The sequence below is a fragment of the Octopus sinensis genome, linkage group LG17 (genome assembly GCF_006345805.1).
Source record: "Octopus sinensis linkage group LG17, ASM634580v1, whole genome shotgun sequence".
Classification (NCBI taxonomy): domain Eukaryota; kingdom Metazoa; phylum Mollusca; class Cephalopoda; order Octopoda; family Octopodidae; genus Octopus; species Octopus sinensis.
The window spans coordinates 25051445-25065629 of record NC_043013.1 but is presented as its reverse complement, the minus strand read 5'-3'; the positions used below and the strand labels follow the sequence as shown (position 1 = coordinate 25065629).

At 36.6% G+C, this 14185-nt stretch overlaps 1 protein-coding gene across 2 annotated transcripts in view; it reads right to left on the bottom strand.

Moving 5' to 3' along the window:
• Nucleotides 1-14185, bottom strand: part of LOC115220954 (ragulator complex protein LAMTOR2) — a 50916-nt gene that overhangs the window by 26476 nt on the left and 10255 nt on the right. Inside the window, exon 1 of one of the 2 annotated variants that reach the window (XM_029791164.2) lies at nt 8343-8510. The exons of the other annotated variant lie outside the window; for it this stretch is intronic. Coding sequence (XP_029647024.1) covers nt 8343-8363 — 21 coding nt within the window. The 5' untranslated portion in view covers nt 8364-8510. Of the gene's footprint in view, nt 1-8342; nt 8511-14185 lie in introns of those variants that run through there. 2 annotated transcript variants of the gene reach the window in all.

The window sequence follows — 14185 nt, the reverse complement described above, 5'->3', positions numbered from 1 at the left end:
AAAACATATTAACACATACATATATACAAAAAAAAAAAGACATAGTACTCACACGAACACATAATACACACACACACAAAATGCATAAACATAAGCGATTCAACTGAAAAAGAATGCCCTAATTGCCAATAGTTGGTAAAGGCTAAGTTTATACAAATTTCGGTCGGAATGTTTCAAAGTAATACAAAGTATACATTATTTGTAAAGAAGAGTGTGCAAGACAACGAAAAAAAGTGTGTATGGAAAAGAACATATTATAAGACACATTTTTGGTGAGTTCCTATAAAAGCGCATACGACAATGTCGTCCATAAGTTCTTAATCATAGGCAGAAGGATATAGTAATATATAAAAAAAACTGGTTTCATATCCTTGTACAATACCGACAAAGAGAAGTTTCTGCAGCAAATGGAAGAACCACTTCTACTTATAGAGAGGAGGGGGTTCATAGCCACTTGTGTGTGTGCATTTTCTTTTTTCTTTTTAGCTTGAAAAGCACAGACAAATTAGGCAAGATAGTTTGCTCTTATCATGTGATAGTGATTTTAGATTATATCACATGTTTAAAGTATTCATTCGGAATGCAAGTTTAAATTTGGAAGTCGACACGTCATGTGACAGGTAACAAGACGACACATTCTGAACAAAAGGCGAAGCTACAATAAAATTTTAGAAAACTGCGGTGTGCATACTTAGAAATAACCAGGAAGTGGTTGTTACAAATCGTTTCGATTTTAAAGAATCTAACTTGGAAACAAACCTCCGAGCTACAGACATGCTATTTCCAATTTTTGCTTCTATTGCTTTTCTTCTACCTCAAAGTTGTCTGGTCTCGTGTTGCCTCTTTTCAGGCACTAACGACTCGCTTTTCCCTAATCCCATGCCCACCTCTTCACATGAATCACTATATCCAGTCCTTCGTTTCCAGAATTCTGGGTACTTTTACCCTGTCAAGGTTTTCGAACATATTCGTATGTTGTTCCTATGTTGTACATATGAATATACTCAGTAACACATGTCAAATCAAACCTTTTTATTTTAATGGACGTTTCAATTAAAACTGATTACTTTTCTCTGTGTAAATTATTGCTTCATTAAAACTTGTGCCTTATGAAGTATGCACACTCTGTTTAACCATATTGAGATATGATATCGCTTAGGCTATGAATCTGTTTTCTATTCTCGACCACATAGCCCTATTAAATCTTACAAATTTGTTTTCTCACTGATAACATCCTGATGACTCGGAGGACCTCGCTGTTTTAACTATCTTTCAGACCTATCAGCAACTTATATTAGAGAGAGGTTAAGTCATTAAGGTCTAAATTTATCTACTAGAATGGTTTGCAGACTAGATATGACATGTCAACCAAGATACTGTTTCTACTGAATGCCCAGATACAGCTATGTAGAATGTTTACTAGCTCACCGGTTACGTCGCCCCAGTTAGCAGGTATTATCATGAGCACACATGAAGAACACACTTGAGTTAATTACCGTAACCTCGACATTGTTACTAAAACTCACCACACTTCGCAGCTGCACTTTCAATACAGAACTCTATTAACAAACTATTTCATTTTACAAAGTAACTCAATTTTCAACAAAGAACACGTAGTAGCCAGAAACTCAAACTCGTATTTGTACATATACTAAAACACCATAACCCTTTCTTTATAATTTTTCTATAAGTTTATAGATGCACACACATCGGATAGACTCACTGGCATTTCGTACACACATCATGCAGATTCACTTGTGTCTTGTGCACATATGCATGGCATGTTCAACCAGATTGACATCTTCCTCACCAGTTGTAACATTTATTTTGTTTTGATGTTTACAAGCAATCAAAAGGGGGGATAACGCAGCAGCTTCCATGCTACCAAGTGAGGTCTTAGTTGCTCATCATTTGATTGGACTAATGAGAAAGTAGTTTCTTTGCCACGCATTGGTTCTTCCCCATCTCTCTCTCTCTCTTTTACAGTACCCCTTCCCGAGCAAGGAATAAGTAGAGTAGGTCGTTTGCTATTCTTGTTTCAGCTAGTGTCAATACAAAACAAAATTTCAGTTGAACAGGACATCGATTTGCTGTATATCGATTTCATTAGGTTACAGACTACATTTGTTGATTTCCATTCTTTTATTTCAGCAACATTTCTCGATCACACTAGACATGGGAACCAAAAGAACTTGTTTTTCATGAAAATATGAATAACCCCAATGACTTTCCGGGTGCATTCATATGCATTCATATGCACAGCACTACCCCCAATAACATACATTAACTGGAACATTGTTTTAAAGGATGAGGTAATAGAAAACTGATATTGTCCTCTCTATGAATTACGGTCTCATTCAAATATGAATTTTACGAATATGTAGAAGTACGTGTTGATTAACCACTTAGGCTGATAGGCAATATAAAAGAGAACTTTTCTGTCTTTTTTTTTTTATAGATGCTTTTAATGTATAATAAATAGCTCAATCAATTGAATCTTAATTAGTTTTCTGATTTCCGATAAAAGGCGAAATAGATGACGGTATTTGAATTTGAAACATTTGAATATCGAACTAGCTATTAAAGCATCGTTAAACTTTGATCAGTTGCATTCTCAGACATTTCCATAAGAATCTAGTGAGAAAGATCATGTAGTTTGGGAGATAGAGAGAGAGAGAGAAAAAGAGAGAAGAAGACAGGGAGGGAAAGAGAGCGAGACAGGGAAAGAGAGAGACGGAGCTAACAGCTTGTTCAGATTGCGTTCTGTCAAGAGAGGTCAGAAAATTTTGTGCTCTTGTTTATGTTGCCAGTGTACCGCTGACAAATACTGCTTCCTCTCTCTTTCGCCAGTCCAATAAAAGCGACGAGAAATGGTGAACAACCAAAAGCGCCACGTATATTTGTAGTAACAAGTACCAATTAAGCTTTAATGTATATATAACACTGACAGATTCTAGTGGTGATTTTTTTGGGTGGGGTGTCCGGGGCTATTTATCTGCTTAAGGAGAAATCCTTCTTTCGTATGTCTTTTTGCTGATGCGGAGCAAATTAATCCTACCTTCTAATATACTAGTTAACGGATTAACTGTAAACTACTACACACTTCGTCCAGCGACAACACCAAGTGCATTTCGACCTTTTGAAGTATTTTCAATGAAACATACTCGCAACCAATCACATACGGACAACAATTTGTCGCTTCCATTGGCGCTTTTACTTGTCGCTGTTGCGAAGAATTTTCGTTCCCTTCCAATATTTATTGCTTTTAACATAGCACATCCTTGAGAGATGTTACCTCAGGACAAATACCGCAGAACTGGCCTACTAACAATGTATATACATTAAGTATGACATACAGCGGGCTATTTTAATACTACTCCAATTGCGTATACATTTAGATAGCTTAAAAGTCAACTAGTCGATTAAAATTAATTCGAAGATCGATCTTTTGATATCATCATGAATACTTGTAAATATATTCATTTACAAACCATTGAATTAGCCTGAATATAATATAATATAATATAATATAATATAATATAATATAATATATATATATATATATATATATATATATATATATATATATATATATATATATACATATATGGTAAATGAAGGACGGAAGATAGAATATACGACAATTGTTTCGACACACCTAGCATCCATCTGTAACGGTATTTTAGGTGGAGCCAGTGGTCACCAGTTGTAACGGATGTTGATGTTGCAGATGTGCAAGATGAAAGAAGAACAGTGATCGAAGTTACATATTGTTATAGCCAAACCGCGACGGGCTGGTATAATATAATTTGTAAAGCATGTGAAGTAAAGAGAGATATCGTAGATCTTTCTTGTATAGGCGTGTTTGTGTTCTCGTCATTCTAGCAGCAGAGAAAAAGATAGTAATGTCAAAGAGAAGAGGAAGTGAGCTAGTGGAAGTGAGAGTGGTGGGACGAAACAACTGCTTAATTGGTGAGTTACCGGTTATCCCTCTGTGCCTTTTCATTTAGAGACGGCGTTTCGTTTAGTCGCTCAACCAGCTTCCCTGTTAGTCGGTTCTCACTAATTGACTTTGACTTACGGAGTTCTAGTATTTATAACTATACAAAACTAGCTAGAAAAATAGGTATATTGCAGAGAACAACAGATTTCGTTGGGAGTGTTATCTCAGTTCTAACTTTCATGGGCAAGAAAAGGTTAGGAGGCTCAAGTGGAAAAGACATAAATCGGTTTGGCAAAGCCATATGTTAAATGTATCTGCTGTCAACCATTGTTTTTCTGAGAGAAAAAAAAAATGCTGTCGAAATTTGCCGATTCAGGTTCGAATCTATGTCTAAATGAAGTCACTACATATCCCTCACGGGTGGGACACTCAACAACTGGTTCAGGAGCATCAAGTGGTGCAGATATGTCTCATCGGGTGATAAACACACACACACACACACATATATATATAGGTACCAAATCTAATGTAAACCGTAGATCCGACTCAGTGTTGGTTCTAGGTATGACGTAGGTATAAAAAGATATGTATGTATGTATGTATGTATGTATGTATGTATGTATGTATGTATGTATGTATGTATGTATGCGTGCATGTATGTGTAGAACGACCGTGCGAAAGGAGAGGTGACGAATGAATGACTCATTTAATACACCGCACAGTCACTTACAATAAAAGCGAAAATGGATAAATGAGTGAGTGCCAGAAAGGAAAAGAGAGACGACACGACCGTAGAATGTTAAGTGAAAGGTTTTATTTACGTGATAGCAGAGTGTGTGTCTGTGTGTACGACATAAGTACATATATAATAATAATAATAATAATAATAATAATTACAATATACAGGCCGTCATGCATACACAATGTATATGTGTGTACAAACAAGGGTGTATGCGAGTGAGATAATATACAGAGCATAGAAAGAGTCTATAACAGGACGTTAGAAGTTCAGACACAATGAAGTAGTAAGGTACACAATAGTTGAAGTTCTGTACAAGAAGTTGAGGCGAAATAGCAGAGCCTGTGTGGTACGTGTTGTACGAAGTGGTGGCTACCATGCTGCTGCCGGGTTACTTGGTACAAAAGGTTCTCGTAGGTTGAGCTTACTGTTAACCATGGTGAAGTATTTCACAAACAGTGGGAAGTTAAACCTAAGCGAAGTTGCTGTGTACGTAGAGATGTTGTTGGTGTCGATAAGATGAAGGCGACGGGAGTGGAGGTCCGGAATGCTGCTGGTGTTGTCTGTCGCTGGAACTGGCTGAGTGCTCTGTGGTCAGTGGTTAGGCCTTAGAAGGTCTAGAACCAAAGACGAAATACGGTTTGTTGATCTAGCTTTTATAGAGACTAGGAGGCTCCAACAGACAATTTAGAAGACTGTGTCACGGGACCTAGAAGGCTGCGATTGGTTGGATTGCACATTGGCGCGTAATAGAGCAAGAGACAAATTGCGCCAATATCAACCAATCAGAGTAGTGGACACAACAGGGTCCAAGCGACCGAAGGCTAGCTGTTATCTACTACATTCGTATTTATGTTATATATAACAGAGAGAGAGAGAGGTGGGGATTTCATTAAGCGTATGCTACATATGTATATATGTATGTAATGGGCAACACAGCAAAAAGAAGTCAAGAGAACGAAAGTGAAAATAATCGGCAATAAAATAAAAGGAAACGAAACATTTAGGCTGATACAATTAATCGCTGGATTGTAAGTTAATCCCAACGATGTAACAAACTCGATAATAGAGTATCGCTGAAAATGTTGATCCTCTTCTCTGATTCTTAAAACGCTTATGGCTCGCCCCGCCCAACCAGTTTTTTTTCAAATATATTAACATAAACCTTCAATTTCACAGAGAAAAAATTCTTTTTTTTCTTTGACGATCTTTTAGTCATTGCAGATCATTAAACGATTGTGATTTTCTTTTCATTTTCATTGATCCCACTTTCACCTTGTCATTACATGACCGTCAAATTATAATAGATCGCTCTAAAATGTTTTCATGTCACAAAGGATAAATTGCTGTGGCAACTTGGTTCCGAAATTGTCAAAAGAATTCGTCATCAAATTTCCGCGATATCACGGTTTGCTCCTTTCACAGAATTGAATTTGTCTTTTGCATGCGACCACATGGATTCCGTTCCATTTGTAAACGTTTCAATTAACCGATTCACAAAATATCTAGAATTGTTAAACGACTCCATGATCAAATTATATATATTTTCAAGGTTCTATAAACGTATCTATGTGTATAAGCAAACGATTAATTTGGGACCGCCAAACCCATTTCTCAACGAGCAGAATAAGAGATTCCGTGCGTCTGCTTTCAACAGGAATAAGAAAACCATTTTTTTTTTTCAGGCGCACCTCATCTTCCTTGATTTTCTTATGTGGCGTTTGCGATACATAAAGACGAATCAATTTCTGTAACTCCTGGTTTGCCTATTTTCTCAAGATTTGGACGGAAATATTTCGCTGCTGTTAGATGCTTATCACGGCAGAATTAAATCCAGTCAATGATAGTACAGCTGTCTTTAATTGCCAATTGTGTTTAGTTGGTCATCTCATGAGGCAATTACTGAAATGAACCGATACTCTGATCTCTGATCAATACACAAAAATTAGACCGCGATTTGCCAGAATTAGTGTTGCGACCTTTCGAAGAAACTACCTTTTCGAAAACTAACATACACAGACGTGCAATTTCCTATTGAGTATGTGTAGCAGATTTTCGTTTTAGCTCTTGAGATCCCCAGTACACAGACGGTAAGCTGTGAAGTTTCAACCGTTGCACTTAGTGTATGTCCTGAGGTATATACTAATCTGAACCAACAACAATTGGATGAATTCTTCACTGGCGATTTTTGTGAAGAGATGTTCATCATAAAGATAAACCGTAGAAGTAAAATCGTTTAATTGGAAATTGGATTCTACAGTAACGTTTTTCGCTTCAGTAAAAGGACTTCTCAATGCCCGAGGGAGGGAATTCCTTTAGTAATTTATTAGCTGTCATTTTACTTGGTGTTTTCCAAATCTTAGTTGTGTTCTGTAATTGTTGCTTTATTCCATGGATTTGCAGTTCTATAATATAAAAAGATCTTGGTTTTCTGTCTACTATAGGTATGAGTCTGGTGGTCGAGTACTGCCTAGAAGTTCTCCCAGATGTCCGTGAACAATATTTCACAGGCCGGGCAAGGTGAGTAATGTGATCTTTACTAGTTGTTCCGGATGATTTGACTGCTATTTCTAATCGATCGAGCGCTGGCTCCTTTTGAGCTTCGAGAGTCAATATCATCAGAGAGTGTGATGTGTTGTTAATTCGATCTTTCTTATAACTGCTTAAAAGTTAGTTATTTCAGAAATTGGTTTCTATATGTCTTATAAATGTTTAAAGGGGAAAAAAAGTGGGTGTGTAACATTTAAAAGTTATTCAAAAACTAACAATATTTAAAAAAAAAAAGAAAGAAAAAAGCTAGGGCGTTTAAAGGCCACTTTAATACTTTTCATATTTTGTTCTGGTGAATGTTTTAGTAAAAAAAAACAAAAAAAAAGGGAGTGGTTAAACTAAATCTTTATAACTTGTTGAGGAAGATTTAAGCAAGGAGAAAGAAGTGTTGAAATGCGAAATTATCTGTCGAACGAAAAAAGGCGAAGTTCAGTGGATTTCAACATTTCATTTAGTGCCACAACTTTTACAATTTGTCTCTGCTGTAATTTTTAATTAGAAGATATGTAAATTTTGTATTAATTTTTCGACATTAAGTTCGTTTCTAATATTAAGGACAAGACGAAAAAAGAAAAATGACTTAATCAAAGTATTATATATAGAATCAAGACATACAGCAATGTTACTGATTATAACAGATATAATTAAAAGAGAAGTGGTCACAACTTTTATCAGTATCTGTTACTTAAGATATAAAAGTATATTTTACGTGTAGCGGCACAGTTAGGTTATTACTATGAGAAATTATATTTGAGCGAAATTCTGATAATTTAAAGGAAAAGGGAAAATAAACTTAAAGCACTTTGATTTCTCTCACATATATTCTTAAATTCTTTTAAACGAAATAGTCTGCGATCAGAAGTTTAGACATTCTTTCGACAAAATGCCCAAGTTTAATGTCATCAACCTCTTAGAATTGACGTTAAAGGAAATTTTGGAGTGCAAGATTTGCTCCAGTTCATGTTGTTTATTCTGAAAAATTCGTTTTAATCCACATGGATTAAAATAAACAGCGAAGGGTGTAAAAAAAAAGCATAATAAAATGTTTTAAAATTAATTACTGTAAATGGTAAAGTAAAAAATTGAAACTGAAACCATTAAAAAACTTACATCATATATTTCTGATGACATGGCGATATATTTAAGAAGAAATTATTCCGTTATGAAATATTCAGTTACCACTTTGAAATGACGGCAAAAGACCTTTGTATTTCATGATGTAAAATTTGTAGACTTCGCCCTCGTCAACTTTGTATCTCCTATCGATATCCGTATATGTTTACACCTGTTACTAATTGCTTTTTGTGTTGTATTTAGTGTTTCAATTCACAGTTGTTGGTAACATTTTGCAAATTTAGGGTAAAAAAATTTCTTTTATGTATTGATACATTTAAATTACAAAAAAAAAAAAAAAAAAATGATAGTGGCAAATTCAGCCAGTTAAAATTTGTTCAAATGGGGTTCTGCACGTACGCTTGAGTGGAGAACATTATAATGAATTTGTGACTAATGATAGAGAGCCTCAAGCAATCAATGTTTTTTGGCTGGGACTGGCGTGCTGCACAAAACATAAAACATTAACCTTTAGCTTTTGTAGAGTAGAGGACCTCCACTGACTATTCTCAAATTGAACCCACACTTCCTAGCAGTATAGTTTAGCAAGGGTTCTCAGAGTACAGGGCCAAAAACACTATTGGCATTCCACTTTAATAGACATATGTTTCATGAAAATTAGGATCCCCTCATAGATGTGCCCCAGTAGGAGTGGGGATCAGCATTGTCCCCACCTTCATCTCCTTCTTGCAATGCTTTTAATGACAAGTAAAGCACATGGTGAGTGTAATATAAGCAGAACTTCATTTGTGTCAAGTAAGCTATTAAGTAGAGGAGAGACAGGGCTCCTGACAATTGCAGGCCCTGTGTTAAAATTGATGTGGCTAATACCAATTTCTTTATTACCCACAAGGGGCTAAACACAGAGGGGACAAACAAGGACAGACATAGGTATTAAGTCAATTACATCGACCCCAGTGCGTAACTGGTACTTAATTTATCGACCCCAAAAGGATTAAAGGCAAAGTCGACCTCGGCGGAATTTGAACTCACAACGTAACGCAGACGAAATACCGCTAAGCATTTCGCCCGGCTTGCTAACGTTTCTGCCAAATACCAAGCCTCAACATCTTCAGATTTATGCTTCAAAGGGATATCAATGAATGTAATTTGTTGATAGCAAATTGATCCCTCATTCAGCTAAAATGTGTCTTGCTAAGAGTAGCTGAAATAACAACTAATTCAACCAGTTTGTTGGTCAAACTGAGTTCGATCTAAAGGGAGAGTGAATAGCTTTTACTGGCTGGGATGCTGTGCATAAAAACATGAGAGAGCTTCCAGCTCCTCTTATGCAGTATAATCAGAGCATGGTTGAAAGGCTTAGCATGCCGGGTGAAATGCTTAGCAGTATTTTGTCTGCCGTTACATTCTGAGTTCAAATTCTGCTGAGGTCACTTTGCCTTTCATCCTTTCGGGGTCGATTAAATAAGTACCAGTTATGCACTGGAGTCGATATAATCGACTTAATCCGTTTGTCTGTCCTTGTTTGTCCTCTCTGTGTTTAGCCCCCTGTGGGTAGTAAAGAAATAGGTATTTCATCTTCCGTTACGTTCTGAGTTCAAATTCTGCCGAGGTCGACTTTGCCTTTCATCCTTTTGGGATCGATAAATTAAGTACCAGTTACACACTGGGGTCGATGTAATCGACTTAATCCCTTTCTCCTTGTTTGTCCCCTCTCTGTTTAGCCCCCTGCGGGCAATAAAGAAATAGGAAGCTTGCTTCCTAACCACATGGTTCCTGGTTCAGTCCCACTGCATAGCACTTTAGGCAAGTGTCTTCTATTATAGCCTTGAGCTGGCCAGAGCCTTGTGAGTGGATTGATAGACAAATTAGGCAATCATACTCATACATTTATAAATTCAACTTAAAATGCATATACATATATTAATATATATCGACACATTTTAAAAAATATTAATAAAATATGAGTATATATATATAAATATACATAAAAATATATGTAAATAAAACCCATGTTGTATACATATGGAAGGAAGTGTGAGAAAAAGAGGACTGTTAAGAAAAGGACTGAAAAAATTTGTTTTTGTACTGAAATTAAGAGCAGTTAAGATTTTCAGTTGAAAGATCCATAGAGTTTGGTGTGTTTTTTAAAAAATATGAATGGTATATAAGGTATATACTATGAAGTATATAATACAGTTCAAGGAGGTTCACTTTCATACATATATATATGTGTGTGAGTGAAAGCGCATGGCTTAGTGGTTAGGGCATTTGACTCATGAATGAAAGGCTGTGAGTTCAATTCCTGGTGACGTGTTGTGTCCTTGAGCAAGACACTTTATTTAGCATTGCTCCAGTCCACTCAGCTGGCAAAAAAGAGTTGCACCTGTATTTCAAAGGGCCAGCCTAGTCACACTCTGAATCTACCTGAGAACTATGTTAGGAGTACACATGTCTGTGGATTGCTCAGCCACTTGCACGTTAATTTCACGAGCAAGCTGTTCCGTTGATCGTATCAGCTGAGACCCTCGTCATCATAACCAACAGAGTGCTCCTTTTTTAGATATATGTGTGTGTGTGTGTGCGTACTTGTGTCTGTGTTTGTCTCCCATCATTGCTTGATAACCGATGTTGGTGCATTTATGTCCCCATAACTTAGCGATTCAGCAAAATAAAAATATCAGGCTGTAAAAAAGCAAAAGAGAAAACAAGTACTAGAGTCGATTGATTTGACTAAAAATTCTTCAAAGCATTGCTCCAGCATGGCTGCAGTCTAATAACTGAAACAAGTAGAAAATAAAAGATAATATTAGTTAGAATAAACATGGATGGTGAAAGAAATAATCTTGTTAATAATCATTCATGTTAAGATGGTGAGCTGGCAGAACCGTTAGCACTTTGGGCGAAATGCTTCGCAGTATTTCACATGTCTTTATGTTCTGAGTTAAAATTCCGCCGAGGTTGATTTTGCCTTTCATCCTTTCGGGGTTGATAAATTAAGTACCAGTTGCATACTGGGGCTGATCTAATCGACTGGACCCTCCCCCGCCAAAATTTCGGGCCTTGTGCTTAGAGTCAGAATAAAAAATTATCCATGTTTTAATGGATAATTATTTTGTTCCACATGATTTGGATATAACATCAGGGAGGCAACCTGAAGTCTTACCTATAAGAAGCTTACCTAGTTACACCTTTGCTTACATTGCAAAAGAGAAAATACAATATTCTTTGTTTTAATAACAGAATTTGATGACTGGTCCACAACATGAATGTTTCCTAATGATATTTTTGTTGGTTTTTGTTTAGTTCCAGGTAAAACTTAACTGAAAAGACTATAGTTAAAAGCTCCTTAGATATGACCATCCCATCTCTATTTCAGGCATTGCTTATCTTGGACTACATTACACAATGTCAATTTTGTTTAAGACAGAAGGATTTGATTTTAGAGATTTGGCTGTTATTGTTAGTGGATGAAGTAACCATATGGTGACCCCCATCATTCACTGACATATAAGTATGTTAACTTTAATTATACTCTTATAAAGGACCACTGTTCAAAAAAATGCAGTGTAATTTGAAGGAAATTTGACTGCTATTTCTAGCATATAGGATCTCTGTTGGTTTGCATTTAGTTTGTTAGCTTCGATGTCTAGACTTCACCTCTTCCTCCCATGTCTTCTCTGCCCCATGCATTTTCCCACCATGTATCAGCATGGACAACATGTATAGCATAAAGATTAGAAGTTAGTAGCAGGAGCCATCTAGTGCTAACTTATTCTTCTTCCTTGTCTGGTGCTGTCTATAATTAGTTGTAAAAATTATGCAAATTGATGCAATGATCAATCTTAGCTTTCATAATTGTTTAAATGTCCTGAAAGGTCACTCATTACATAACCAGTAAGGCTAACCCATCCTTGTAATCATGCAGATATTTTAGTTATGTAAATTGTATGTCACTAAAACAACCAAAATCCACTCCCTCCAAAAAAAAGCAAAAAAAAAACAAAAATTCCCAAACAAAACTTTCCATACTGGTTAAATTTTAAATGTTTGTGTATCAATAAAATAAAAGAGCAACAGAAATAATGAATAATAATTGTTTCTAACATAGGGACAAAACCTGAAATTTGGAGAGGAGGGATTAGTTGATTAAACTGACTCCAGTACTTGACTGGTGACTTATTATATTAACCCCCAAAAGGGTGAAAGACAAAGTTGACCTTAATGAAGTTTGAACTCATGAGACAAAATTCTGGATCAAATACTGCAGAGCATTTTGCTCAATGCTTTAATGATAATAACTGTTTCTTAAATTAGGCACAAGGTCAGAGAATTGTGGGGAGAGAGTAAGTTAAAATGCACCTTTGCTAGCACCACTTAAGGGACACCTATGCCACATAAAAAAGCATCAGTACTGATGCCATGTAGAGAGCACCTGTGCTGGTGCCAAGTAAAAAGTATCCAATACACTCTACAGTGGTTGGAATTAGGAAAGGCATCCAGCCGTGGAAACCATGCCAAAACAGGTGATTCGAGCCTGGTGCAGCTCCCTGGTCTGTTGGCTCCTGTCAACCTGTTCAACCCAGAAGTTAAATGATGATGATGATGAATACTTACATGCCATCTTATTGACCCTCAAAGGATGAAAAGCAAAGTTAACTTCAAAGGAATTTGAACTTGGTATGTAAAGACCCATAATAATTAATTACTGCAGGCTCAACTAAGTGTTTCTAATTTTGGTAGAGGGCAAACAATTTTGAAGGGATGGTGCTAGTTGATTACATCATCATCATCAGCAGCATCATTATCATCATTTAACATCCGCTTTATATGCTGGCATGGGTTGGACAGTTTGAAAACTGGTAAGCCGGAAGGCTGCACCAAGTTTCAATTTGATTTGGCAAGGTTTCTGTGGCTGGATGCCCTTCCTAATGCCAACCACTCTGAGAGTGTAATGGACGCTTTTTACATGCCATTGACCTGATACCAGCATCAGTCACGACTACAGTCTCACTTGGCTTCACAGGTCTATACAAGCACAGTATATTGCCAAAGATCTTGGTCACCTGTCACTACCTCCACAAGGCTCAATGCTCGAATAGTGCTTTTTACATGTCACAGGCATGTGTGCCAGTCAGATGGCACTGGCATTGGCCACAACTATAATTTCACTTGGTTCAACAGGTCTTCACAAGCACAGAATATTGCCCAAAGATTGAAGGGTACTTTTAATGGGCCAATTATGTGCCACTGGCATTGGCTATGACTATGATCTCGACTTGACACCACTGCCTCCATGAGGCCCAACGTTTAGATGGCATGTCAACCCTAGTATTTAACTGGTACATCATTATATCAGTGTCCTGGCTCTCTGGTGATTACAAAAAGTGTACCAGCTGATTTGATCAACTGAACAGCCTGTTTATGAAATTAACATGCAAGTGGCTGAGTACTCCACAGAAATGCAAACCCTTAATGTAGTTCTCAGAGAGGTTCAGTGTGACACACTGAATGTGCCAAGGCTGGCCCTTTTGAATTACAGGTACATTTTTGCCAGCTGAATGGACTGGAACAACATGAAATAAAGTGTCTTGCTCAAGGACACAACATGTGGCCAGGCATCAAACTCACAATCTTACGATCATGAACCAAATACCTTAGCCACATGCCTTCACATTTTATTGATACCAAAGGAATGAAAGGCAAAATCGACTTTGGCAGGATTTGAACTCAGAACAAAAATCTCTGAAATAAATTTAAAACATTTTCTGATGTTTTAATGATATTGTCAGCTTTAGTTATGATAATAATAATAATAATAATAATATAATAATAATAATAATAATAATATCCAGGCTAATTGACCTGACATAATTATC